The sequence below is a fragment of the Xiphophorus couchianus genome, chromosome 8 (genome assembly GCF_001444195.1).
Source record: "Xiphophorus couchianus chromosome 8, X_couchianus-1.0, whole genome shotgun sequence".
Classification (NCBI taxonomy): domain Eukaryota; kingdom Metazoa; phylum Chordata; class Actinopteri; order Cyprinodontiformes; family Poeciliidae; genus Xiphophorus; species Xiphophorus couchianus.
In genome coordinates, this window is record NC_040235.1 from 26,336,534 (window position 1) to 26,361,251 (window position 24,718).

Here is a 24,718-nt window from a genome sequence, read left to right on the forward strand (position 1 = left end):
GTCGTTACATTAAGTACTGCAGAGTTTTGGCCTTAATGGCACAGCATGAGTCATTGTTTTGCAGGAGGTGGAAATCAAGAGGCAATGCCAGACCTCATTATGCCTGTACACTGAAAAAAAAGAAAAGAGTGGAGGTCCAATTTAAAATAAATTGAGTTGTTTTGTTACATGTAATTGAATTAAGCTTGTCAAACTTTCTTTCGTTTCTTTCTCTTTTTTTAACATTTGTTTAACATGACAACTTACAGTAATAAGCTTAATATATTTACTTGGATAAACTTAATTTGATTGCCTGAAACAAATTAACTTGATTTTTTTAATAAAGTTAGATTACCTGTGTTTTTTTTCAGTGTTCTTGAAGCCTGAAGGAGGCCTGTAGGCATATTTGGTTAATTTATGATCATATCAAACTCAAAACTTGGTATAAGTTTTGTGCTTGATATCACAAACCCACTGATGTTCACATGATTCACATGAAAAAAAAAACAACTTTTTTTTAAGTTTCTTTAAATCTTTTGAAGTCTACATCTGATTCTCTGCATCTTCACTGAAAAAAGAGAAAGCAGCTCCAACTTTAAAAAAATAAATGTGTTAACTGGTCACAAGCCGTTGAATGAAGTTTGTTTATTTACTTTGACAACTTAATAAACTTCCTAAATTAACTTGAAGTAACTTCATTAGATTTTGTGTGATGTATTTGTTGCTGCTTCTTTGTCAGGACTCTCTTGACATATTTTTAGTCTCAATGGGCTTTTTATTCTGGTAAAATAAAGGTTATGTATATAAAACTTATGACCAATTATTGCATTTTCGTTAAGTTGGAGTTGCATTCTATTTTTTTCAGTGTTTGCTCTCTCAGACATCTTCATTCGGCTTGGAGGACACTGTGCAGCTCTGCTGCAGACATTTTCCACTCAGCATATTCCCTCAGTGCCAAAGCGAATCTCGTTAAAGAATTAATTTCTGCATGCTTTAACTCTCCGAAGAGACTTCACAGATGCTGAATGTGCAGTAATTTGGGTTCTGATGGTGTTGCTGCGTTTATTTTTGCTGTAATTTCATCTAAAGTCTGAAGTGTTTGCAGTCTGCTGCTTTCTGTTGTGTGTGTTTATTGTGTGTGGCCGTGCGTGTGTGTGTGGGTGTGTTTGCAGTACGCGGTGTTCTTCTGTTGGAAACCTGTGTAATTTGGGTTCTGTATAAGCATGCAGTGTTTGCATGAGTCAGTGGGAGCCTCTGTGTGTTCTCTGGATGAAAGCTCTGTGAAAGTCAGCTACAATGCTTAAAGGGGCAGCATCAAGTATTTTCAAGCCACATAGTGCCATTTTGTAGCACAGTCAAGTATTATATTAACTTCAGTTGTTGTAAAATAATGTACATATCAAACATGACAAACAAAAGTTTATAATTTAACGCTTTGAAATTGGGCCTCTGTCTCTTTAAAAGCTTCCATTCTTTCTGAAACTCCGCCTTCAGGAAGTCATCTCAACATCACTCCTCTATAAACCCTTTAACAACGTTATTTTTACCAGCGTTGCACTGAGAAGCAGTTAGTATAAAGAGCTCAGCAGATGCACCGTTCCACCAGATGTTTGCTAATTGCTGTTGGCTAGTCTGAAGGGACGTTTGGGGGAGGGCTGCTTTTGGAACCTGCAGCCCCAACAACAAGCTTGGTCTCGAAGGCGGCGCTAGGGCCACCCACACGTTTTGCACAGCTGCGTGGTTGCCATGGAAATTAAAGGATTTCTCAAGCATGCATAAAAAAATCAAAGCAACACTCCAGGTGTGTTTTTGATGAGGGAATATGATTATAGCATGATGTAAAGCTCAAACCAGTCAATTTTGCACTACACTGCTCCTTTAAGACGTGTCTTATAACACAACTGCAAGTCGAACAAATGACAAAAACCAAAGTTAACCTGCTGTTATGAACCTGCTTTCACTTTGACCTCCCAAAAATGATCCTCCCTACTGCGGCGCCACCATCAGTTGATTCTAAACAAGTACATGAATAAATTAGTTCACTGTTATTCTTTCTCATCAGAGTTTCTTTATGAACTCACACGTAGTTTCAGATAATTTCGTTCTAAGCTTTCTAATGTTTTCCTCATGTCACGATTTTGCTAAATGTTAGCTAGTAGCTTCTGTTGCCGTTAGGAACTGGAGTTAGCCTGTGGTTCCTAGCTTGAGTCAACAATTGAAAAATTCGACTTATTCACTGACTAAACTCCTGAGTTGGAAGCCTGCAATCAAATGCTAACTTCTGTTAGGTTTTCTATCTAAAAGAACGAGGAAGCCAGTGTAGGACGGCCTTAGCTTGAGTTTCCCTGCGGATTTGCTCTGTCACAACGAGGCTAATGAGATCTGCAAGGCTTAAAACAAATGAAGAATTGCTTTCAAAATGTTCGTGTACAGTAAATTAACCATATCAAACACATAATTAACATTATTAGCATTTTATATCCTCTCTAGGTGTCATAGTAACCATAAAATGACATGATATAATTATTCATCCATCTGGGCTTGTTAGGTGTGAACACTGAGGCTGTTCTGCTGTCTGTTAATAGTGTTAACTTCACTCGTCTGCTGTAATTATACAACAATTATTTGGATTCCTGTTCCTTGCAGCTTGTCAACAGAACCCTCAACAACCCGCTAGAAATACATTTTCATTTTAAATGATCAGAAAAGACAGAAGCTTTGTGTCAATTACAGTTCTATCTGTCTTACTGTTATAGGCTGAACAGAAACCCAGATGAAAATATGAAGGCACATTGTTTTTCCACCCACATTTAATATTGTTAATACCTGACTCATCCAGTGACTCTATTGCTATTTGTCATGCTGATGGAGACTTACGTTGTGTAGGTCCTGTCAGTTGAGGCTCTTTCTGGGTTTCAAAGGTTAAACATTTTCTAAAATTGTATTAAATTTTTTTAAATAGGACATTTCAGAGGTTCAGAAGCCAAACATTTTCCTCTTTTTGGAAATTGTCTGAGTTTCAAAAGTAGAACATTTTTAACGTTTGAAATTCAAAAATGTTCTTGAAGCTTTTTCTATAGAAAATTCCTGAGCTTAATCTAAAAAATCAGAGTTTTTTTCTCACAAATTTAATCCTCCGCTTTTTTTATATTTACAATGGCCCTAATATGCTGTTGTAGGAAACCAAATGAACTTAGATGAACAAAGTAACTTCCTGATGGGACCAAACCTAAGAATATATAACCCGATGCAGAGATGTTTGTCTTTGCTATCAGGCATCCAGTTAACCATCCTTGATTCCACCATGGTTTTTATTAATAAAGCAGTTTTCCAGTCTCCTCTTTCTGCAGTCTCTCTTTCCCACATCACTAACCCTCCCCTTGCTGGCGAGGAGCGCCCTGATGCTAATCTCAGATTATTTCCCACCAGAGGATTAATCTCTCATTACATAATCACAGGCCTGCCAGTTCTGTGCTGTGAAGTCACAGGAAGGCAGCCAACTTGGAAATGTCTTATTATCCTTCAGCACTGTAGCTTTATCTTAAGAATAGAAGATTTAAAACCTCAGGATGAGCGATAGCTCAGTTTAAATCACTTTGTTTAACGTCCCTTTTTGTCTTTCTCTCTCTCATTTAAATAATGAGGAGCAGTGGTGTGGAAATATTCTGGGTTCACATTATTACGTCTATTTTTCTACCTGCAAATAAAGTTTTTACCCCTTGAATATATTTTGGAGAAGCTCAGGCCAGGTTTAAAGCTTTACCTGGCCTGTTTCAGATCTGGAAACATGCGCCCTCTACTGGGCAGGGTTGGCTTCGCCCACTAAAACTGTGATGGAAAATATTTTGTCAGCTGCCATTTTGCTACATGTGGAAAATAGACTAAAACTCAAGAAAAAGTCAAATAGAATGAAGGATTATTGTTGGATAATGTTACTGTTGATTTAGCTTTATGGTGTAAAAATAGCTCTTCAACACAAATTTCAGATTTTAATTTGTTTTTAAAGTTGGAAAACTTTCACTTCCTCTCACACGAGCAGGGGCGCCGCCAGGAATCATGGGCCCCAAAAAATGAAATTGCCCCCCCCCACCCCCACCTCCCACGCAGCTGCTGTTACAATTTCTTGAGTCTATCTGAATTATCAAAAGCATCACAATTTTAAAGGCTTGTAACTGCCTTGTTTTCTTTGGTTCAATACTGATAACTAGCACAATATTCACTGCTAGTGAATTTTACATGAAACAGTTTGCATACAGTTTGCAAGTAAGTTGCTTAAATTTTTTCTATTAGTTTTCTATTACTGAAATGTCTCTCCCCACGAGTAACAGTCAAAAGCAACGTGCAAAATATAGATGAAGCAATCCAGACTTCTCAAAAAATACTATGTAGTTGCATTTTATTCAAGCTGCAGTATATAACTTTAATAAAATGTTTTCTCTATATTAGTTAAAGCTGTCACCATGTCGTGACAGTTTGTTATGAGACAGATAATCTGTGAAAAGATCAATCTAATCCTCCTGAACTACTATTACTGGTTAAAGTAATGCAACGTTCTGGCCAAAATCAACCAATCAGAACCAGGAGGAGGGGCTTAGTGCTGTCAATCAACTTCATTCTCTCACTACTAAATGTGCTAATGGTGGAGAAACAACTTATCATTATTGCTAGCTACAGCATAGCACAGAGCAAGGAGAGGGAGGGAGCAGCCACATGAGATAGTGATTGACAGCAGTAAAACTCTCCTGTCTCTGATTGGTTGTTTCTAGATAGTACTGGGAGAAAGCAGATTAAATAACATTTTCATAAATTATTTCTATACCATACTGTCACAACATAAAGACAATTTAACAAATATGTTAAAAAAATTATTTTTTTTATAAAAGTTACACACTGCAGCTTTAATTTGACTCAGGAGAGGACGGGTCAGGAGGGACTAGAGCTGCTGCTGACTGACTCATCTGTTGTTAAGTGGTAAAAGGTGCAAGTTAAATATATGAATATCTTGGTAATTTTTTTCTTCATTCATAGAATGCTAGTGAAAAGGAGGCAAACAGTCTGTAGCTAAGCTAATTATGCTAAATGGTTGCTAATCTCACACAGTCTACCCACCTCTCTTGGAGAAAAACTGGGTTATAAATTGACACTTGTTTTTTTCTCCCTCTCTCTATTTCTTTGTGAAAACCTAACTTTATTCTTTTTCTTAGCAGCATAGTAACAGCCACAGTCGTTCTTGTCTTCCACTGACTTCTGCTGAACAGCGTCACCGTCAAGCTCCAAGCAGGAACGAACCATTTCATGCAGATCCAGGAGGTTCAGGGCAAATATGGACGTGTGTTTTTTGATCTGGGAACATTTGATTTTTACTGCTAAAAACTATTTTAGAAAACACAATATGATTCATTTTGTAATTCACAGGGTCCCAATGTTTTTTCATTTCCATGAAAAATAAAATAAATAAATTCCAAGGCCCCCTGTTGGTCAGGGGCCCTTGGAATTGTCATAACTTTTTATGACAATAAAAAAGGGATCATTATACAAGGTATAACTTGTACCTATACGGCGCTCCTGCGAGCTCCTGATGGAACACAACACAACAGAGTTCAAGCTGTATTGTAATGTAATGTAAGTCTCAAAAGATTTAAAACTGACTGGAGAGAAAACAAAACACTGTATAAATGTAGTAAATTACAGAATACAGTATACTGGTTCCATTTTTCAAAAAAGCTCTTCAAATGTTTTCACATTGTTACTGAAAAAGCAATAAAATTACTTACTGAAGGGATTGCTGCAATAACAGCTTTCCACTCAGCAAATCCCCGCTGATGTTTTCTTTTGATTATCACAAACATTTAAATCGCTCAGATTTGCTTCGTAGTTGAGTTTGAAATGTTCCCCAGCAGGGGAAGAGTTTGTTTGACTCCAGGTTCCATAACTTAATAACCTTAAATATAACCACTTCATGTTCCTCAATATTAAGGTACTAAATATATAAACATATAAAATTTTTATAACCAGTTTTGTGCCCCCGCTCGGCTTTCAGCAGCAGGAAATCGGAGCGTTCCTCTGTGGAGTGTGTGTGTGTGTGTGTGTGTGTGTGTGTGTCATGCCTGCAGTCGACCGTTTCTGCATGCTGATTTAGAACATGCACTTACATTCTCGCTACTTACTTAAGAAACAGAGCGGCTGTATATTTAGCATGTTATGTCGTTTGTGTGGGTGTGTGTGAACTGCCTGTTATGCTTCACAGTTCTGTCAGAAGTAAGAGCTGCGGGTCTCGTTATCTCCTCCGGTCAAACAAAGCAGCTACATGTTGCTTTATTGGGGTTTTTGGGTTGGTTTTTTTTTTACTCGGATTTAGTCCCAAAATTTGCTTGATGTTTGTATTTTAATATCAAAAGGCAAAATCTGTAAACTAGCCAGGCCACCCCCAACTGTACAGTCGGCATGTATTCAAAGGTAAAAGTCTCCTAATCTACCTCCCCATCACAACATACCTGCCCTCTAAACCTAATAGCTGGTTGTGTCACCCTTGGCAGTGTCAACTACAGTCAAGCCTTGGTTCTTTAGATCCTTTGATTAGACCACTCCAAACCAAGTGCACTCAAATTATAGTCATAAACTGATCCTTTAACCTTATGAAGTTCTATAAAACTTGTTAGAATCACAAGAAAAGAAACCCTTTTCTTGTCCATACCTGCGTAAAAACACTCCATCTGATCTTCCTAGTGTTATTTTGTCTGGAGCTCTCCTCCGCTATCTATATTTACCTTGATTACACTGTGTATCTTTTTTTTTTTTTTTGTCCAGTCCTCACCCACTTCCAGCCAGCAGATGGCACCTGTCTGCGTTGTCTCTGAGCACTAATGCCACACTTTGTGTTTCCGTCACAGCCGCAGACAAACAGCAGCAGAAACAGCATAGTCACCAGTCCCAAAGGCAACATCTCTTCTGCTGCACTGGTACGCAGCTCTGTGTCCTGTCTGTCTGTCTGTCTGTCCGGACCACATTTACACTGCACAGAGTGTGTGTGCGTGGGCGTGCGGGGGTGTGTGCGTGAGTGAAAGAATGTGTATTTTCTGTGTGTTTGCAAAATAATAAAATTTTGAATCGCAGCTTCGCGAGGAATGTCTGTCGATGCAAAGGTTGACTAGAGGTTTGGTTGACTAGATAGGCTCACACCTATCTATGTAAGGTCCCACTGCTGACAGTGCAGGTCAGAGGTCAAACACCAACAATGACATGAAAGGAAATGTCTGTAGAACTCTGAGACAGGATTGTCTTGAGACAGAAATCTGTCTGTCTGTCTGTCTGTCTGATATTTATTTATTAGGTTTAACATTTCTGTCTAGATTGAAGATGACTGTATTCCTTTGAATAAACTCAACATGATTCTCTGAAGGTTCCCTGTTGGGTGACCAACATTTTCTCCCCTCTTGGGGGCGCCACTGCTTCTCTGCAACTTTAATGAAATGTTAGTAGGAATGTATGTTTCCTACTAATTAATTTGTAACCCGAGGGGAATAGAAAAAACACATTCCTTCAAACCTGTGCTACTAATTCCTTTTTTCAAAACTGAGTGGCGTTTTACCTTTTATCATCATTTCACTCTTAACGAGAGAAAAAAAAGAGCCTTGCATTAATATTTTAAAGCATCATATCCAAGAGGAGTGTATATAAATTAGTGACCAGAGCTGCACTTATGTTTGGATGTTAAAGGGGAAAAAAGTTTGGAAACTTTATTGTTTTTCTTTTTTTTGTATAGTGGTAGAAATACTTGTGTTGCATTCAGTGGACCTAAATCACTAGATGTGTTTCCATTGACCATTTAACTGCACAATTTGACATTTAAAAAATAAATTAAAAATTGTCTTTATTGATAAATAATGATTTTGTGCTAGAATAACTTTTTTTTTCTTCTGTTTTTGTTTTTTTTTAAAACTGCAATTTTTTTGCATCACACGAGTGTCACGTGATCAACAGGATGTTTCCACTGACACAAACCAGATTTTTTCACATGAACAAACTTATTGATTTGTGACTTTTAATTGCATTTTGTATAAAAATAAATAAATAAATAAACAAACACCACAATTGTGTCTTTTCTGACATTAGCGGAATATTGACAAAGTTTCTAGGTACATTTGCATTGGAAACACAGCTACTGAAAAGAATGAAGCTTTGAATCAAACTCTGGGAAGAATTCGGACCAGCAGAGTAAGTTCTGATGGAATCAGTGTCCCCACATGTCCCTCGGTGGGTTATTGGTGTGTTTTAAAGGGCTTAACTCATAGCACAACTAAAAACAATCTGCTAGGTCTCATCTTTCACAAGAGACTAAACGAAGTGGAATAATGATTACATGATTACATTCATTTTATATTTTTTTTTTGCTGTCACTGTTTGTCCCAGATTCTTTCAGAACTTTCTTCCCGTTTCCATGTGTTACTCTCGTCTTACTGTTTCTGACTCTCATTTGGTCATAACTCATTTTCCGTTTCGCCTTCATTTACTCCCGCTTTCTCTTTTTTCCTCCCCCTCTTTCTCTCCATTGTTCCTCCAGGAGCCACAGACTACTGTCATCCATAACCCCGTAGATGGGATCAAGGTACATCCTCTCTTTTCCTCCCTCCGTCTCCCTCATTCCTCGTCTTCTCCCCATCATTTGTCATCCGTCCTCTTTACTCTGTTCCTCTCCCCTGGTGGGCTAAGAAGGGTTTTTCAAAGGGTCTCTTTTTATTTTATACTTTTTACACTGTGAAGTTTTTGTGATTTTCTTTCTCTGCATGAGAGAGGTGTGTGGGCGTGAACCTGTGGAGCTTTTATTTTATTGTTGTCTTATGCTGCCTCACTGCGTTCAGACGAGTGAAGGTCTCTGAGACATCAGTGTGTGCCAGCAGGAACGCGGCCAGATTAACACCCGTTCCACTCAGACTGTGTGCTAAACGTGGCTAAGCGTTCTACCTGTCTCTGCGTTTGTTCCCACGGAGACGGGCTCAATCCGCAGAGAGGATTGGCCTGGGTTGCGGCAAGAAATGCAGTGTTGTGTTTTTTTTGTTTCTTTGTTTGTTTCTCTTTTGTATTTTTGGCATAACCGTTGTGTGAAGATGGCGCTGTAGGCTGAGGTGTAAGTGTGTTGTGTTCAGGTCTGCATGCTGTATCAGGACGAACAGCCAGGTTTGATTTGGTTTCATGGTTCCAGTCATCGACGCGCTCCGTGTTCTTTTTGTTTCAGGAATCGTCCGACAGCAGTAACACCACCATCGAAGATGAGGATGTTAAAGGTAGGCCCCAACTGCACAACTACACCCAGCTGGCTCGCTTGAATTAAAAACTGCAGAATATTAGAGTGCCTTGGAAGAGTTTTGGAAGTAATTTTCCAAATTTATCACGTCCCAACCACCAACTACTGTATTTTATTAGGATTTTACATAACAAACCAGCTAAGCATTATTGTGAAGTGGAAGAAAATGATCGTTTATAAAAATGTTGACTAGTAAAAATTTGAAAAGCGGGGTGGGCATTTGTTTTTGTTCTCTTTTAAAGGGGCGGTGTTATGTAAAATTTACTTTTTTGAGCTTCACATCTTGTTATAATATTCCATCATCAAAAACATACCTGCAGTGTTGCCTTGATTCTTTCATGCACGTTTGAGAAATTGTTGAAACTCCCATGGCAACCACTCAGCTGTACAAAACGCCTGCAGGGACCTAGCTCCGCCTTCTAGGATGAAACTCCACCTCCGAGCTGCAGTTTCCAAGTTCCACCTCCCCCACCACTCTGGTACACGGCACTGAGAAGTAGCTCCTATAACAAACTCATCAAATGCACACTTCAACTAGGTGCTCGCTAATTGCTGCTGACTAGTCTGAAGGAGCTGAGTGGGAGAGTCGGAAATTGCAACTCCAAGTAGCAATTAGTGGCATTTGGTCCCACCATGCGTTTTTCATAGCTGAATGGTTACCATGGGAGATGCAAGGATTTCTCAGTCATGCTGGAAAGAGTCAAGGCAACACTCCAGGTATGTTTTTGATGAGGGGAAACATTATAACATGACATAAAGCTCCAAAACGTCGATTTCAGATAATGTTGTTTCTTAATGTTTTTCATTGGTCTTCAAAGAAAAATAAGGGGGGGGATGGAAAACCTGTTAACCACAAAAACACATGATATGGCAGAAATTGATTAGCTTTGTCTTCAGGTCAAAATTTAAATGAAAATCTTGATTTTAACTCAGACAGTGGAAGAATGACAGACCTAAATACTGACTGGAAGCAACAGTGGGGGGAAAAAGGCCAACACAGAACATCTTAGAAAAGTTGTGTCAGTTGCTTTTCATAAGCAACTTTCCTGACCTGATTTAAGAGCATTGTGAAGAAAAGGAAGGTCGATGGGTAGAAATTTGTACAAAGGAACAATACCTCTACAACATAAAACACCAAGCACCTTGACAGCACTGTGATGCAGGTCAAAGCATAGATAGAATGGAAACTCATCAGTTCTTATTTTATTGCTTCAGTGAGACATCACATGCTACACTTCAGCAAATGAAAATATATCTTGTAAAATAAAAAAATAAAAACGCCACAGAACATGAACATGTTATCACTAGCTGCTTATGTAAGCTGCCCAAAGTCCCGATCACGACCTCGTATGTTTTAAATACGTGAAAGTCTATTGGTACGGCGGTCCAAGCTTTGGATTATGGGACAGAATTATCTCCTTTCTGTCATAAAGGACAGTCCAGTGCTGCCGATGGCAAAAGGAGATTAACAAACCGAGAGAGCTTGATCGAGCTCTTCTCATGATGACTCTCTCAAAAATAAATAAGACAAAAGAAAGTTAGTTCACAAACTGAAAGGCACTTAGCTGTGCCGGCCTGGTCTTTGGGCAGATCAGCAGCTAGCCTTTTCCAAGAAATAGACTTCTGGACAGCATCATTTCTATGCACTCAGTATTTGGTTGGGGCTCCTTTGGTGTCTCTCATCTTCCTCTTGACAACAACACATAGTTTCTCTATGGGGTTAAAGGTCAGGGGAGTTTGCTGGCCAATCAGGAACAGGAACGCCATCGTCGCTGAAGCAGCTTTTAGTATCTTTGGCCGCGTGGGCAGGAAAATCCAATCAGCATCTCTGTTCAGCTCATCAGCAGAATGTCCTGGTAGACGTCTGCATTGACTGGACTTGAGAAAACCCAGTGGACCAGAACCAGCAGACGACATGGCGACCCAAACCATCACTGATTGAACTGGACTTCAACTAGTGTGGATTCTGTTCCTCTGCACTCATCCTCCAGACGCTGAGACCTTTATTTCCAAAAGGAAATGCACATTTTTAATGTCATCTAAGAACAGAACTCTGGACCACTGAGCAACAGTCCAGTTCGCATCAAACGGGTCAGATGATCAACAACCCGGTGTTACTACTGCTGAAAAAGATGAGGACGACGACAGGAAGTAGTTGGAGGATGACGGTGCTCCTTGATTTTTAAAGATTCATCTCATGAGCAATCTTATTCACTTGTGATTTTAATCAGATTTCTAGTATAATGGAAACACAGAAATTGCAAGATCTTTTTTCGTCATTAGGCAAATTCCGAAATCATTTTGCGCAACATTTGTAATGAAAACGCAGCTAATGGTGAGTCAATTTGCAACACAGGTGATTAATTGCAACAGTCTCTGCCCTGAATGAGGTCATCAATGACAGCGGGAAAATCATTTACCTGATAACCCAACACTTAGTTCATTTATATAAATATATATATAAATCTCATTTCATATTCCTTTTCCATTTTCTATCTTTACAAACGTATCTTTTAGTATTTTCTTTTTCTTTCCCAGAAATCAAATGAAACTGTGCATCTCCAACCTTTAATAGTTAAAGTAGCTGAAGATAAATTTATCTGCACTTTATTTAAGTGCTGCCAAATGTTTCACTGTATAAATTTATAATGAAACAAGGACAAAATAATCCAGCAGTGGAAATTTCGTGGGACAGGACTTTGTTGTAATTAAAACTGAAATGTTGCTTTAAGCACATTAAAGAGGGATGCAGTCTGACGTGTCTGTTTCACTGACTTTTCATTATGTGACATGCAGCTATGTGACAGGAGAGCATGTAGACGAAGCACAGAGGTGCTTTCATCATAGAAAATGGTACAAAAAGTAGAGAGAGAGAGAAAGAGAGAGCAAATGAGAGAGAGAGAGAGAGAGAGGAAACTAGACAATCCGAGTGAGTTAAGCCCTTCACTTAGTGTGGGGAGGAAGCGGCGGGAGGAGGACAGGGTAAATCTCGTCCAAAGGCCGGGGACAAGAATAGCAGCATGAGCTCCAGCAGCCTCATGTGTCCAACAGAGATATGATGGATGATGAATGGAGGTAGAGGAACGACCAAGTGCCAAGACACACAATGGGGGGTATGTACGCTGTACGGTGTATGTGTGTGTGTTGAAGGAGGAGATGGAATCAGGAGCCGGACCTCTACCAAACCGATCAGTTCTGCTGTGACTCGCCTCAGCCTCTGATGGTCCTCATAGCCTTTTGCTCTGGCTTAGCCGTTGGGTTTATTTTATTTTTTATTTTTTGAGGGAAGGATGACTGTCACATCCTTCTCTCTACTTCCTCTCCGCAGCTCGCAAACAGGAGATCATAAAGATCACGGAGCAGCTTATCGAAGCCGTCAACAACGGAGACTTCGAGGCCTACGCGTGAGTCTGCCCCCCCCCCATCCCTCCACCCCCACCGTTCCTCATCCTTCACCGCTTTTAAAAGTTCAGGCCTGCAGCAGGAAAGTGCTTCCTGTAAAGTGAACATTTAAGCTCTCCATCAGCCAGAACCATTAATCTGATTGACATGCAAAATGTGTTGTATTAAAAGATTAAAGAGTAATTACATTCATTGTTTCATCCACATCCCCCCTCACCCTTCCCTCTGCTTACTGTATAATTAAGAATAATGCCAAGCAGATTGAGGGAGAGGGACGGGAAGGTTTAGTGTGTCCTCAGCGATGGAAGTGCAGTTCCACTAAGATGGGAGATAACATGAAAAATTTATGTGATGAAAAAAACAAATCAATAGTAGGGATGAACCTGACCTGGTACACTAATGACAAACACGTTGTAAAATGTAACAGTGTTTGTTTGAAAAAGATGAGTGGATGCAACCTGACTTTTTTCAACATTTGGTAACACTCAAGTAAAAGTGACCACTTAGACTTTTCTGGTGAACATTGCAAGGAATTTCTAAGTGTAAAAACCTGCCTAGCTTTTTCTAAGTAAATGTCGCTCAATATTGTTTTCAGTGTGAGCTCAGACTTTTTTTTTTCATGCCAGAAGTTTATTTCTGATGAGAAATGTGAAAGTAGTATCAGTTTAAAAAAGGTCTGTTTCATTCATGTTTTGTTAAAACAATTTCATGGCTAACATTTTTTATACCATTCTCAATACGGCATTTTGCCTGCCGACCAGCTTTCTGTATGTTTCCACTGGCATTTTGAGGATTTGTCCTTGGTGAGGAGCTCCAAGTCTTTCAGTTTGGGCTCTTTGTCGTGGTGAAGAGAGAGCTGAGCCAAAAAGCGAAGCTCTCGATTTACCGGTCGATCTATGTTCCCACCCTCATCTATGGTCATGAGCTTTGGGTCATGACCGAAAGAACGAGATCGCGGATACAAGCGGCTGAAATGGGTTTTCTCCGTAAGGTGGCTGGGCTCTCCCTTAGAGATAGGGCGAGAAGCTCAGTCATCCGGGAGGGACTCAGAGTAGAGCCGCTGCTCCTTCACATCGAGAGGAGCCAGTTGAGGTGGCTCGGGCATCTGGTCAGGATGCCTCCTGGACGCCTCCCTGGTGAGGTGTTCCGGGCACGTCCCACCGGGAGGAGGCCCCGGGGAAGACCCAGGACACGCTGGAGAGACTATGTCTCTCGGCTGGCCTGGGAACGCCTCGGGATTCCCCCGGAAGAGCTAGAAGAAGTGGCCGGGGAGAGGGAAGTCTGGGCCTCCCTTCTGAAGCTGCTACCCCCGCAACCCGACTCTGGATAAGCGGAAGAAGATGGATGGATGGATGAATGGATGGATGGATGGATGGATGGATGGATGGATGGATGGATGGATGGATGGATGGATGGATGGATGGATGGATGGATGGATGGATGGAGGGCTCTTTGCCATCACCCTAATCCAGGGGTGGGCAACTCCGGGCCTCGAGGGCCAGTCTCCTGCAACTTTTAGATGTATCTCTACTTCAACATACCTGAGTCAAATAATGAGGTCATTAACAGGACTCTGGAGAACTTGACTGCACTTAGGAGGTGATTCAGCTGTTGGATTCAAGTGTGTTGAACCAGGGAGACATCTAAGAGTTACAGGACACCGGCCCTCGAGGACCAGGATTGCCCACCCCTGCCCTAATCCCACCAACTCCCTCCACAGGCTTTCTGGTACAGTCAAGGTGGAATTCCAACTCTTTATATATCTTAAGTTATATGTTTCCATCAAAGTAGCTTGAAAAAGCTTCTCCACCTTTTACCTTTTTCAAGTCTTTTTCTAAAGAATCTTGAAGGAGGGAGACGGGATTATTGTGGAGTATACAGAAGCAAGTTGAAGTCAAAATTAAAAACAGCAAGGAGAAGTACAAGAAGAAGCCAGAGTGCAAGCTTCAGCGGCTCAATATCAGAGATGTGTGGTTGGGGATGAAGAAGACCCCAGGCTTAAAACAAAAGGAAGTTCAGATAGATGGATGCCTGGACAGAGCAGACGAACTGAACACATGCTTCAACAGGAACAAGCTCCTCCTCTTCTCCTGCCCCCAGCCACACAGGCACCCCACCCTCCTCTGACCCACAGCTTTCTTCTCAAACCTCAGTTTGAGATGTTTCATCTTCCACTTCAGTCAGGGATCTTCTGCTTCTACAAGTTTGTCTTCAGTCACATCAAGAGATGCTCCCTTTGCCTCTTCCTCCCACTTTTCTGTATCTAGAAGTCAGGTGAGGAGGCAGCCGGAGAGAGTGAACTGGAACAAGGCTGCAGGCCCGGATGGTGTCGGCCTCAGAGTCCTGAAATCCTGAAACTGCAGAGCAGCTCCTTGGGATTCTGCAACATCTATTCAACAATAGCTTGACTTAAGAGAAGGTTGTTGTGGAAGATATCCTGGCTGGTTCTGGTACTGAAGAAAACTCACCCTTCAGTCATCGGTGTCTACAGACCTGTTGTCCTGAGATCCCACATCATAATCGTCCTGGAGAGACTGTTACTGGCCAACCTAGAAAAGCAGACAAGCTCATATCAAGACCCCCTGCAGTTTGCTTATCACCATGGAGATGGAGTTGAAGACGCCATCATACACATGTTTCACCAAACCCACTGTCATCTGGACAAAGCATGCTACACTGTCAGGATCATGTTCTTTGATTTCATTTGAAGAACATTTCAGCCTGAATTGTTTTGTTTTTGAAACTCCAGAAGACATTTGGAGACCCAATGACCTGGATCAATGACCAACTGAGGAGGAACAGCTCCCTTTATCTGAACATGGGTGGTGTTATTGGACTTCTGTGTCAGCCATGGATCGCCCACAACAAACATCATGTTGAAGCATAAGCGTGTCCATATGTGCTCTTGGCACCAAGACGCTTTAGGGTGCAGTTCAATGATTGTCAGTGTGGTTGTTTCATTTGATCGGCGGACACATGTTTTGACACTCGGGTGATGAGATGGGATGAACTGTCATCTGATCTCCACCTGATCACAACCACCTCCAGTGAGTTGACTCTGCTGGAGGAGGATGAATCAGACAGACATACTGTGAGAATCTGTTGGGAATATCTTTTGGAGTCTCCTGTCAGAAGGAGCTTTATCTCCCACCTCCAGCAGAACGTCGATCCTGGTGATGGGTGGGGACATTAACTGGGTCATGTTCCATGCCTCCATGGTTGAGGCACCTGACCAGAACTATGCCTGCAAGGTGGTTGGTGCCTGTAGTGGCGACAACCTTGAAGTCACTGGTGGACACTCGCCAAGTTGAAGTTGGAGTCATATTGGGCCTGTTTGGCCTGTGGGACCCCTGAAGCACCCGATACCGGATACCGGTACCGGATCTCCGAGCAGAATGTAGGTCAAGTGGCCAACAAAGCGAAAGCTCAGGCATGGAAGAAGTTTTGTGCAACCATGGAGAAAGACTTCCATATGGCTTTAAGGAGATTCTGATCCACCATTTGGCATCTCAGGAGGGGGAAGCAGTGCACCATCAGCCACATCTATGGTGAGGATGGTGTGCTGATACCATCGACTTGAGATGTTATGGGTCAGTGGGCAGACATTTTGAAGACCTCCTCAATCCTGCCATTGAGGAAGCGGAATCTTGGGACGCTTGGTGACAATGTCACTCTAATCTCTGGTGCTGAAGTCAGAGAGGTGATGATAAAACTCTCTGGTGTAAAGTCTGAGCTTGATGTTATTTCCAGTTGTTAAGAAGTTTATGCAGGTCTTAAGTTATAAGATTTCAACAAGTATAGTAGATTTTTGGAAGATGATTAATCGTTGATATTCCTTGCCATTTTCAGCTAAACCTGTTCTTTTTGTTTGTTTGGGGTTTTTTTGCAGGAAGATCTGTGACCCTGGTCTTACCTCGTTTGAGCCTGAGGGACTGGGAAATCTGGTAGAGGGCATGGACTTCCACAGATTTTACTTTGACAATCGTAAGATCACAGCTTAACGTTTTATTTATTTATTTCTGAACATCTACATCCTAACGCTGTGTTCCGTCCTTTCTTTAGTCCTTTCCAAAAACAGCAAACCCATCCACACCACCATCCTCAACCCTCATGTGCATATGATCGGAGAGGACGCGGCCTGCATCGCCTACATCCGCCTGACACAGTTTGTAGATGGCCAGGGCCGTCCCCGCTCCAGCCAATCAGAGGAGACCAGAGTATGGCACCGCCGAGACAGCCGGTGGCAGAACGTGCACTTCCACTGCTCGGGAGCCCCTGCCGCGCCGCTGCAGGGATGAGGTATGGACAAACGGAAAGCTCACATGCGGGACAGGTTGAACATCGACAAGTAGAGGCCACACGGCTCAATTCAAATGCCAGATTTAGCACATGCGTAATGGAAAAAACAAAAAACTCACGTTTTCTGATAAGGTTTTGCGGTAGGATGAGGTGTTTTTTTGGGCATATCGAAATAAATGTATTTTGCAAAACTGTAATGGAATCGCTTTTTTCACGTGAGTTATATGATCAACAGCTGGATGTTACTACTGATAAAAGCAACAAAGAAGGCGACAGGAAGTAGTACTAGGATGATGGTTTGTTTTTGTTTTGGGTTTTTTGCAGTTGCCTCCACCAGAGCTCTCACAGCATCACACAGTTTATAAAAAATTGTGTCATTTTAGCATGTTGAATCCATAACTCTGCTGTCAAATCACCAACTACAATTTCCCCAAAACGCTGCTTAAGTAGCCACTCCCAAGTAGGCGGGGCTTGTTGTTCCAATGCTTGAATAAGACACTGACGTCTCCTTTGATTGTCTTTAGCCATCTCTTAATTAGTTGTTTCCTTCTCTTCCTCCCTTCCAGCCGGCCCGAGGAGACGTGACGCTGAAAGAACCGAGCCGACAATCCGAGACCAGGCTTCCGCTCTGAGAGAGACGTGCAGGTGGATGGAACGGTGGGGGGAGGAGGTTGAGGCTTTCCGGGACGGGGGTTGTTCCCCCGGGCACTCTACGCACCCATCTAGTGCTTCTCTCTCCACGACCACAGCAGACCCAACCAGACCTACACCCACAACAGGGGGCGCAATATCAGCCGTGAGCAGGAAGCGCTGCCTGCCTGCGCCTCGTCTTCAGCTGGCCTGCATGCGGCCGAAACACCCAGACTGGACTTTTTCTCTCTCCTGCTCCCCGGTGATGCTTTCTCCTTCTCCGCTAGTATACAGTTATGGATCTTGATGTTATTATGGCTGCAGTCTCTTGTTGTGCTCTTTCCACTATACGGAATATTTATTACCCATTTCAACCCCTTTCTTTCTTCTTTTTTTATGACAAGCATGACTACCTACCTGTGCTCTTAATATTATCGTGGCTGTTTTATTTATTTTTTCTGTATGATTAAAACTGCCTGTGAAGCGAACAAACAGAGCTGACGTCTCTCGCAGAGAGAGACGTGTGGGTGTATTTAACTATGTGTTTTGTTACTAATTTATTGTTTTTAATCCTCTTTCTCTGGAGTGTTGTTGTTGACCCCGAAATGACGCCTCTGTGTGACCCCCTCCCCCCCGGACCCTTCTGGACCCCTCCGAGCTGCTCTGTGAGACAGTGGAAACCCCATGCAGCATGCTACAGTATTCCCTGTTCTTGAAGATTTCCTCCATGTTTGACCTGCTGGACGGCAAGAAGCGGTTGAGATTTACACCCTCCCATTGCACATGTACTGTATATTTCCAGGTTTTGTTGTGCCGGTGTTTACTTGCATGATATTTCCAAGTTAATGCACCACTAAAATTGGATGTTTCTGTGCATTTGATTGAATTTTGTCTTCTATGGACTGATACTGCTGGTGAGCTTTAATCTGTTTCCTGGGCTGTGTAAGTGCAGGTCCTGTTCTAAGTTCAGCGTAGGAAAAAAAAAAAAATGGATGTAAGCTTTTTTCACTATTTCCTGGCTCCTGAACAGAGTATGAATGGCTCTTTACTGTTTATTAAGCAAAAATAATAATAAAAATCCTCTCCTGGTTGAGTATTTTTTGTGTTTTAGATTCAAAGCAAATGTGACTGGAAAAAACTGTTTTAAAGCCTAAAATAAGAATTGGGGCTGAAAGGATTAATCTGATTTATCGTGATGAATCGATTATTGAAATAATAGCCAACTAATTTAGTAATTGATCAATTAAGTGGAGTTTACAGACAAACCAAAACCCATCCATCCATCCGTCCATTTTCTTCCGCTTATTGGGTCAGTAATTAAGCTCAAAATTGTATTTAAGATAAAAAAAATGTCTGTAAACATGTTCTATATAAAACTACTTAAGTGGCTGTTTTAGCTTCACCTGGTTCAAATTTTGTGAAAAAAATTTAGTTCTAAGCTATCCAATTATTAATCACTTATTCCAAAAATGTATCAGCGGATTAAGTAAAAACAGCGGAACTTTTCAGAAGTATCTTTTCAGCTGCAGATGCATCTTTTGCTACACATGATCCACTGTTCACTAAAGGAATTCAAACGTTTGCTTATTTAAAATAAAACAACAAACTGAATTATTTGTCTGCTTGTATCTTCGAATGAATTTCTACTATTGCATAAAAAAGCTTAAGTGGGTCAATAAAAAATCTGTAGAATGTGCCGATTTTTAAAATCCGATTAATCGACCAATCGTCGGAATAATCAATAGAATAATCGATTACTGGAATAATAGTTGGTTGGAGCCCTTATAATGATGTTTGACTCCTAAAATAAATTGTTGCCTTTTACAAAGCAAACTGAAAGCTGCATTTTTACTTTTTATACTTTTTAGATTTTTCCTTCTGTATGTTACATGCAGCGCGTTGAATATCTGCCCCCCTCCTAGAACTTTGCCACATGTTGCTTTGTGTTTCTGTAAGCACTAATGAGAAATATAACACTACGTATAAAACTCATTCACCCAAATCCTGCCCTACATTCCGTGGATTAACACGTAATCCCAACTGACTGGTTCTTTTTCAGTAATGATTCCATAAAGATTTCATCAAAAATTCATAAGGATGAGATCAGACCAGGACAGAGGATGAAGCCCCGCCCACCTGGAACCCAAGAAGCTGCTAAACATGGCGGAGCAAGTGAAGTGGTAACGAATGGATTGATCAGGTTTTTAAGCGATTTTGGGGGGAATAACTTGGATATTTATTTATTTATTTATTTCATTTAAATCTAGTTCCCTGATTTATTCACACGATTCCTTCTGAATGGAGACATTTCAGCCAACACAAAATTCGAAAATAACAACTTTTCAAACAATATGCAGCTTCTCAACTATTGAATCCTAATAGCAAATATATTAAAGCTGCAGTATGTAACTTTTACAAAAAACATTTATTTAATTTTTTTACATATTTGTTGAAACTGTCACTATTTGGTGACACTGGGTTGTGAGACAAAAAATCTCTGAAAAAGATCAAGCTTCTCTGCCTTCCCCCAGTGTTAGCTAGAAACAACCAATCAGAGGCATGAGGCGGGTCTTAGCGCTGTCAATCATGCCCATTTGAACCTTGCTAGCTTTTCCACGTCAGCAGAGCCTGTACTGAATGCCACCGATGACAGTGGATAAACGGTTTTCTTGTCATGGTGAGTTGCTTCTCTGCCTTTAGCACATTTAGCAGTTTTTTCATTTGGATGATTGACAGCAATAAGAACCTCCTCTTGGCTCTGCTTGGTTGTTTTTGACCAGAACTGCTGCATTCCTTCAGATGGCAGTAGTAGCTCATGGAGGAGGTGGAGGAACTCCATCTTTTCACAGATTATTAGTCTCATATCATACTGTCACAACATGCTGACAGTTTTAACAAATAGCCAAATACACAGAGAAAGGTTACAGGTCTGGGTCATAGCTTAATAATTCTTTTTAGTGAGGAAAACATCTTCCTGGTAAAGGTTAAACAACATGTGGGTTCAACACAGATGCAAAGAGGATGTTTTTATTTTCCACATGCTACATCAAATTATTGGAAATGGACATGCTATGCTGCTCTGTCATGGAATACTTTCTTTATTTAGTCTATTTATATATCTTTTATTCACATGAAATGTTTTATTATCCTTTCAAGGCAAACAGAGGCCATTCAGATCTAATTCTATAGAATCTAACAAGGTCCAAGTTAAGTTCAGATAATTCATTCAATTAAGTACATTTCAATGTTAAAGTCAGACAAGTGTAAGAAAAGCAACTGGAGGTAAAAGTTTGGCTTGCTAGGCCTTCTTGCCCGACATCAACACAAATGAATTCTCAAACACACACAAACATGCATGCAAATTCACAACTACACAGTCTGATTTACAAGTACTAAATATTTATGACCAACCCCTCCCTCGTCGTTCAACGTGGCTGTTATGTAATGAGAACATAGTAATAAATTCTTCATTCGCTTCTTAAATGATGTGAGTCTCAATTTAAGAAAATCCACATGTCTGAGAATGTGTTGCTTCAGTGTCAAGTCTATGAATGCAGAGAAATAAATCATTAGCTCATGCAGCTAGTGCAGGTTAGCCCAGTCAGTGATCACTGAGCAAAACAAAAAGTGACTGCCACTGGTTTTCTATCACAGCTCTTGAACATTTAAATTGGGGGTTGCTGTCCCCGGATCCAAGGTCCAACTTCCAATTCAAAATCAAACAATTCTCACCAAATAATCAAGATGTCACACTAATTTAGAAGATGCATTATTGTGATGTAAATGTGACCAAAATGCACATATCAGAGAAGCCAGCTCTGCCTCACAGAGAAGGACATGCTTCTCTGCGAGGAAGCATGAAGCAGGGAAGCATGACCTTGAGACAAATAACCTCGTCTCAAGGTTATTATCAAAAGCATTCTGCAGATGCTCAGCTTTTTATTAGCGTTTGTGCCATTTAGCCCACCCCAAAAAAAGCAACAGGACAGAACGGATTCCCTTTCTCTATCCAGGCCAAGGTTACAAAATTAGTTTTTTAATCAGATTGAGGGTCTCTGTGGAAGCCGGTCTCTCCTCTAATGTGGAGGACTGATTTATCTTGTGAAGCCGAGGCGTTGATGCTGATGAAAAAGATCTGATTGAAAGATTTTATTTTCCTCAAGGTCAGACAAGTAAAAGCAAAACCTACTGAGTATACGTTAAACAAAGCAAAGTTTTTAGCTTATTGTGCCTTTTATCAATATTAAAATGTCCTGTGATGTAATCAGTGTGTGAATAAAGAAACTGACCAAGTTCCTCTGTCTTTGATCTTGACTCGGCGTCAGGAGAATACGGAGACATTTGTTTGTGAGTCACTTCTTGGAATCATTTCTTGTCCGTATTTAATGTCACCTTCTCCTCAACGCGCCGCGGTGACTTTTCAGAGTTTCAGATCGAGTTACTGGACAAGGTGACATTTTCTTGCCACATACGAAGATTTTCGTTTTATTTTAAGTTGATTTGGGTTTTATGAAGGTGACAAAGACAACGTCCTGAGAAAAAATGATGATTTCTTCTGTGAAAATTAAAAATGATTAAAAAAAAATTTATTTAGGCCATTACTTAGGAAGGTAACAATAAATAAGTGTAGATACACATTCTTCGTTTCACTTCAGTTCAATACAACAATACTATATTACTCCCATGCACAAACTGTTTAACTACAGTCAAAAATACACAAAATATTATAAGAGGCTCATAGTGGCGAGACAAGTTCTTTAAACTTTCAGCACACGTTAAGTAGATAGTGGTGCAATAAACTTTGGGATCAAACCATTAGGATAATTCTGAAAACAGTTTAATTGTACTTTCATGGGGTCAGTTGTCATCCAGCTGGAGAGAGTAAAACACTCTCCTTCTGTTTTCCTCTACAGCAGCCCAGCTCATCCTATCAATGCAGAGGAACTGACACAGTAACAATATTCCACGTAAATATTACATCACACTGCAGAATCCTGTGTTGACACTTTCACTTATTTCACACGAGGGATCTGCATCCGGCACAGTTTAATGATTACTCTGAGTGCTTCCTGAGTCAATGTGAGGGTCGTTACCTTGTGTTCTCATGTAGCCAAAGCCAGGAGGACAAAGGTCGACATTTATTGCTCCACTCTGGGTGTAGCGGTGAATAAAGTGAGGCCGCCTGTCAATGAACCTGAACGTCCAAATGGACTTGATGTGAAAGTACAACAGGTCACACATCAGTCAGGGTGTCTTATCTGGAGAGCGTGCAGGACTGAATCAGCAAAAGTCCATTTGTTTCGGAAGCTTACCTCCTCTCTCTGCTCGTGAAATTATATTTTAAACTGAACTCTTGCAAAGCAAAATACATTATTGCTGCTGGTCCAATAATCAGACATGCTTTATGAAACGGCTGCCAGCGGTAAATCATAAATGACATAGAGAGTAGTGTCAAGAAAATCCGAGCTCATCCCACTTCCCCATGCTGGAGATTTTAGTTTAACAGTAATAATAAATAAAGTTATCTTTAAAATGAATCACTCAAGTGACATTAAGGCTCAACAGTAGACTTAAGTGTCAATAAAATAAATCTGGTTGTGTGTGTTGTTTTTGTCTCCAGCAAACTTTGCTTTAATTCTACTTTTTTCTATCTAATCATAAGAAATCATAGTCAGTCAGAGAGAGTCATTAAACAGGAAAAGCAGGTTTCCTGGAAAAAGAGGAAGTTTCCAGCCTGCAGATTTATAAAAATAGCTGAGACTATTTCTTAGTTTAAAGCATGAAAGTTTTAAAGAATGAAATCTAAACATTATTAGTAATTGGATAAGATTCAAAGTAAAATACTTATATTAATATTGGTTTAATTGTAATAATACTTACACTTACATTTGTGAGAACACTTACAAGAAAAACAAGTAACTGTAACTTTGGTATTAAATAATTAGAATCATGTATTATTCTTGGTTTCTTTTCAGAAAAACATCTGTAATAACTCACACTAAGATTATAATAAATATAATTAATAAGTTATAGTTATAAAATTATAAATGAATGATAAATCAGAGAAGCTAAAGAAAATAAATGTGATAAATGTGATTTTGACATTGAACTTGAAATGGTGTAAAAAGTTGTAACTGCAATTAAACATCACTGATATGTTGGAGGTAGATGGTAGGTGAAAGGTGAAAGGATAAGGGAAAAAGGGGAACTAACAGGAGAGCAGAGATGATCAGCGCCTTATTTGGAAACAGATTGATCAACGCCTTATTTAGAGAAAAGGTCGTGCAGGCAATGGACACAGGAGGTTGAGCAACCCTGAGACATTAGCTCAGACATCAGGAAATGTCTGTAAGACAGTGATGGATATGAGATCATCTGTCTAAGCAGACAGCAGGCGCACCAGGGGGGTGGATAAACCCTATAAAAGGTGGGTGCAAAAGAGGAACCTTTTGTTGGATCCTCCGGGCAGCTTCGAGCCAAGATCGAGATGGACAAAGAACTCTGCAGCTGAAGAAGAGCCGGGGCCACGGAGCCGGAGACTGTCCTGCACATGGAGACCAACCCGTCTGGCCCACAACCTGTGGCTTCGAATTGCACTTCTCTCATCGGCTGGGTTCTGACCCCAAAGACAAAGATGAAGACAAAGGCAAAGACAAAGAAGAAGAACTGGTGCCTTCCTTCCTGCCAGCACCAAGTCCTGTGTGACCTCAGCATCCATGCGGAGAAGAAGCTCATCAGACCTACAGAGATCCCTGCCTTCGCCGATCAACATCTTCCTCCTGCTGCAGCACCTTCTTCATCATCAAGCCAGGTCTGGGGTTCGAAACGCCAAACTCCGTCCGTCTCTCTCAAAGGTTCCCTTTTTTAGTTCTCAGTATCAGCAGTAGGGAAAGATAGACTAGATGATTGATTTTACTTATTTGATTATTTCTGCTACTGAATTAAGCTGTACTGACCCTTGCAAAAATGCCTTACTAATAAAATATTTAGCATAAAGAAAATCTAAAGATGTTGTGGACATTCAGTTAATGAGTCACCTTAAAGTTCTTTGATGGTTGTAAAATAGCTGTGATGTTTGATTCTGGAGAGGAAGAGGTGGAAAATGTT

The 24,718-nt window shown here is 40.7% G+C and overlaps 1 protein-coding gene across 5 annotated transcripts in view; it reads left to right on the forward strand.

Moving 5' to 3' along the window:
• camk2b2 (calcium/calmodulin-dependent protein kinase (CaM kinase) II beta 2) overlaps positions 1-18,707 on the forward strand; it is a 51,754-nt gene extending 33,047 nt beyond the window's left edge. For 3 of the 5 annotated variants that reach the window (XM_028025502.1, XM_028025501.1, XM_028025503.1), the window contains exons 15-21: positions 6,870-6,938; positions 8,540-8,584; positions 9,212-9,260; positions 12,609-12,684; positions 16,572-16,666; positions 16,745-16,981; positions 17,548-18,707. In XM_028025502.1, the coding sequence (XP_027881303.1) occupies positions 6,870-6,938; positions 8,540-8,584; positions 9,212-9,260; positions 12,609-12,684; positions 16,572-16,666; positions 16,745-16,980 (570 nt within the window). In that variant the 3' untranslated portion in view covers position 16,981; positions 17,548-18,707. The remainder of the gene's footprint in view (positions 1-6,869; positions 6,939-8,539; positions 8,585-9,211; positions 9,261-12,608; positions 12,685-16,571; positions 16,667-16,744; positions 16,982-17,547) is intronic. The other 2 variants (XM_028025504.1, XM_028025505.1) reach the window with 1 other exon arrangement.
• Positions 18,708-24,718: the final 6,011 nt, after the last annotated feature.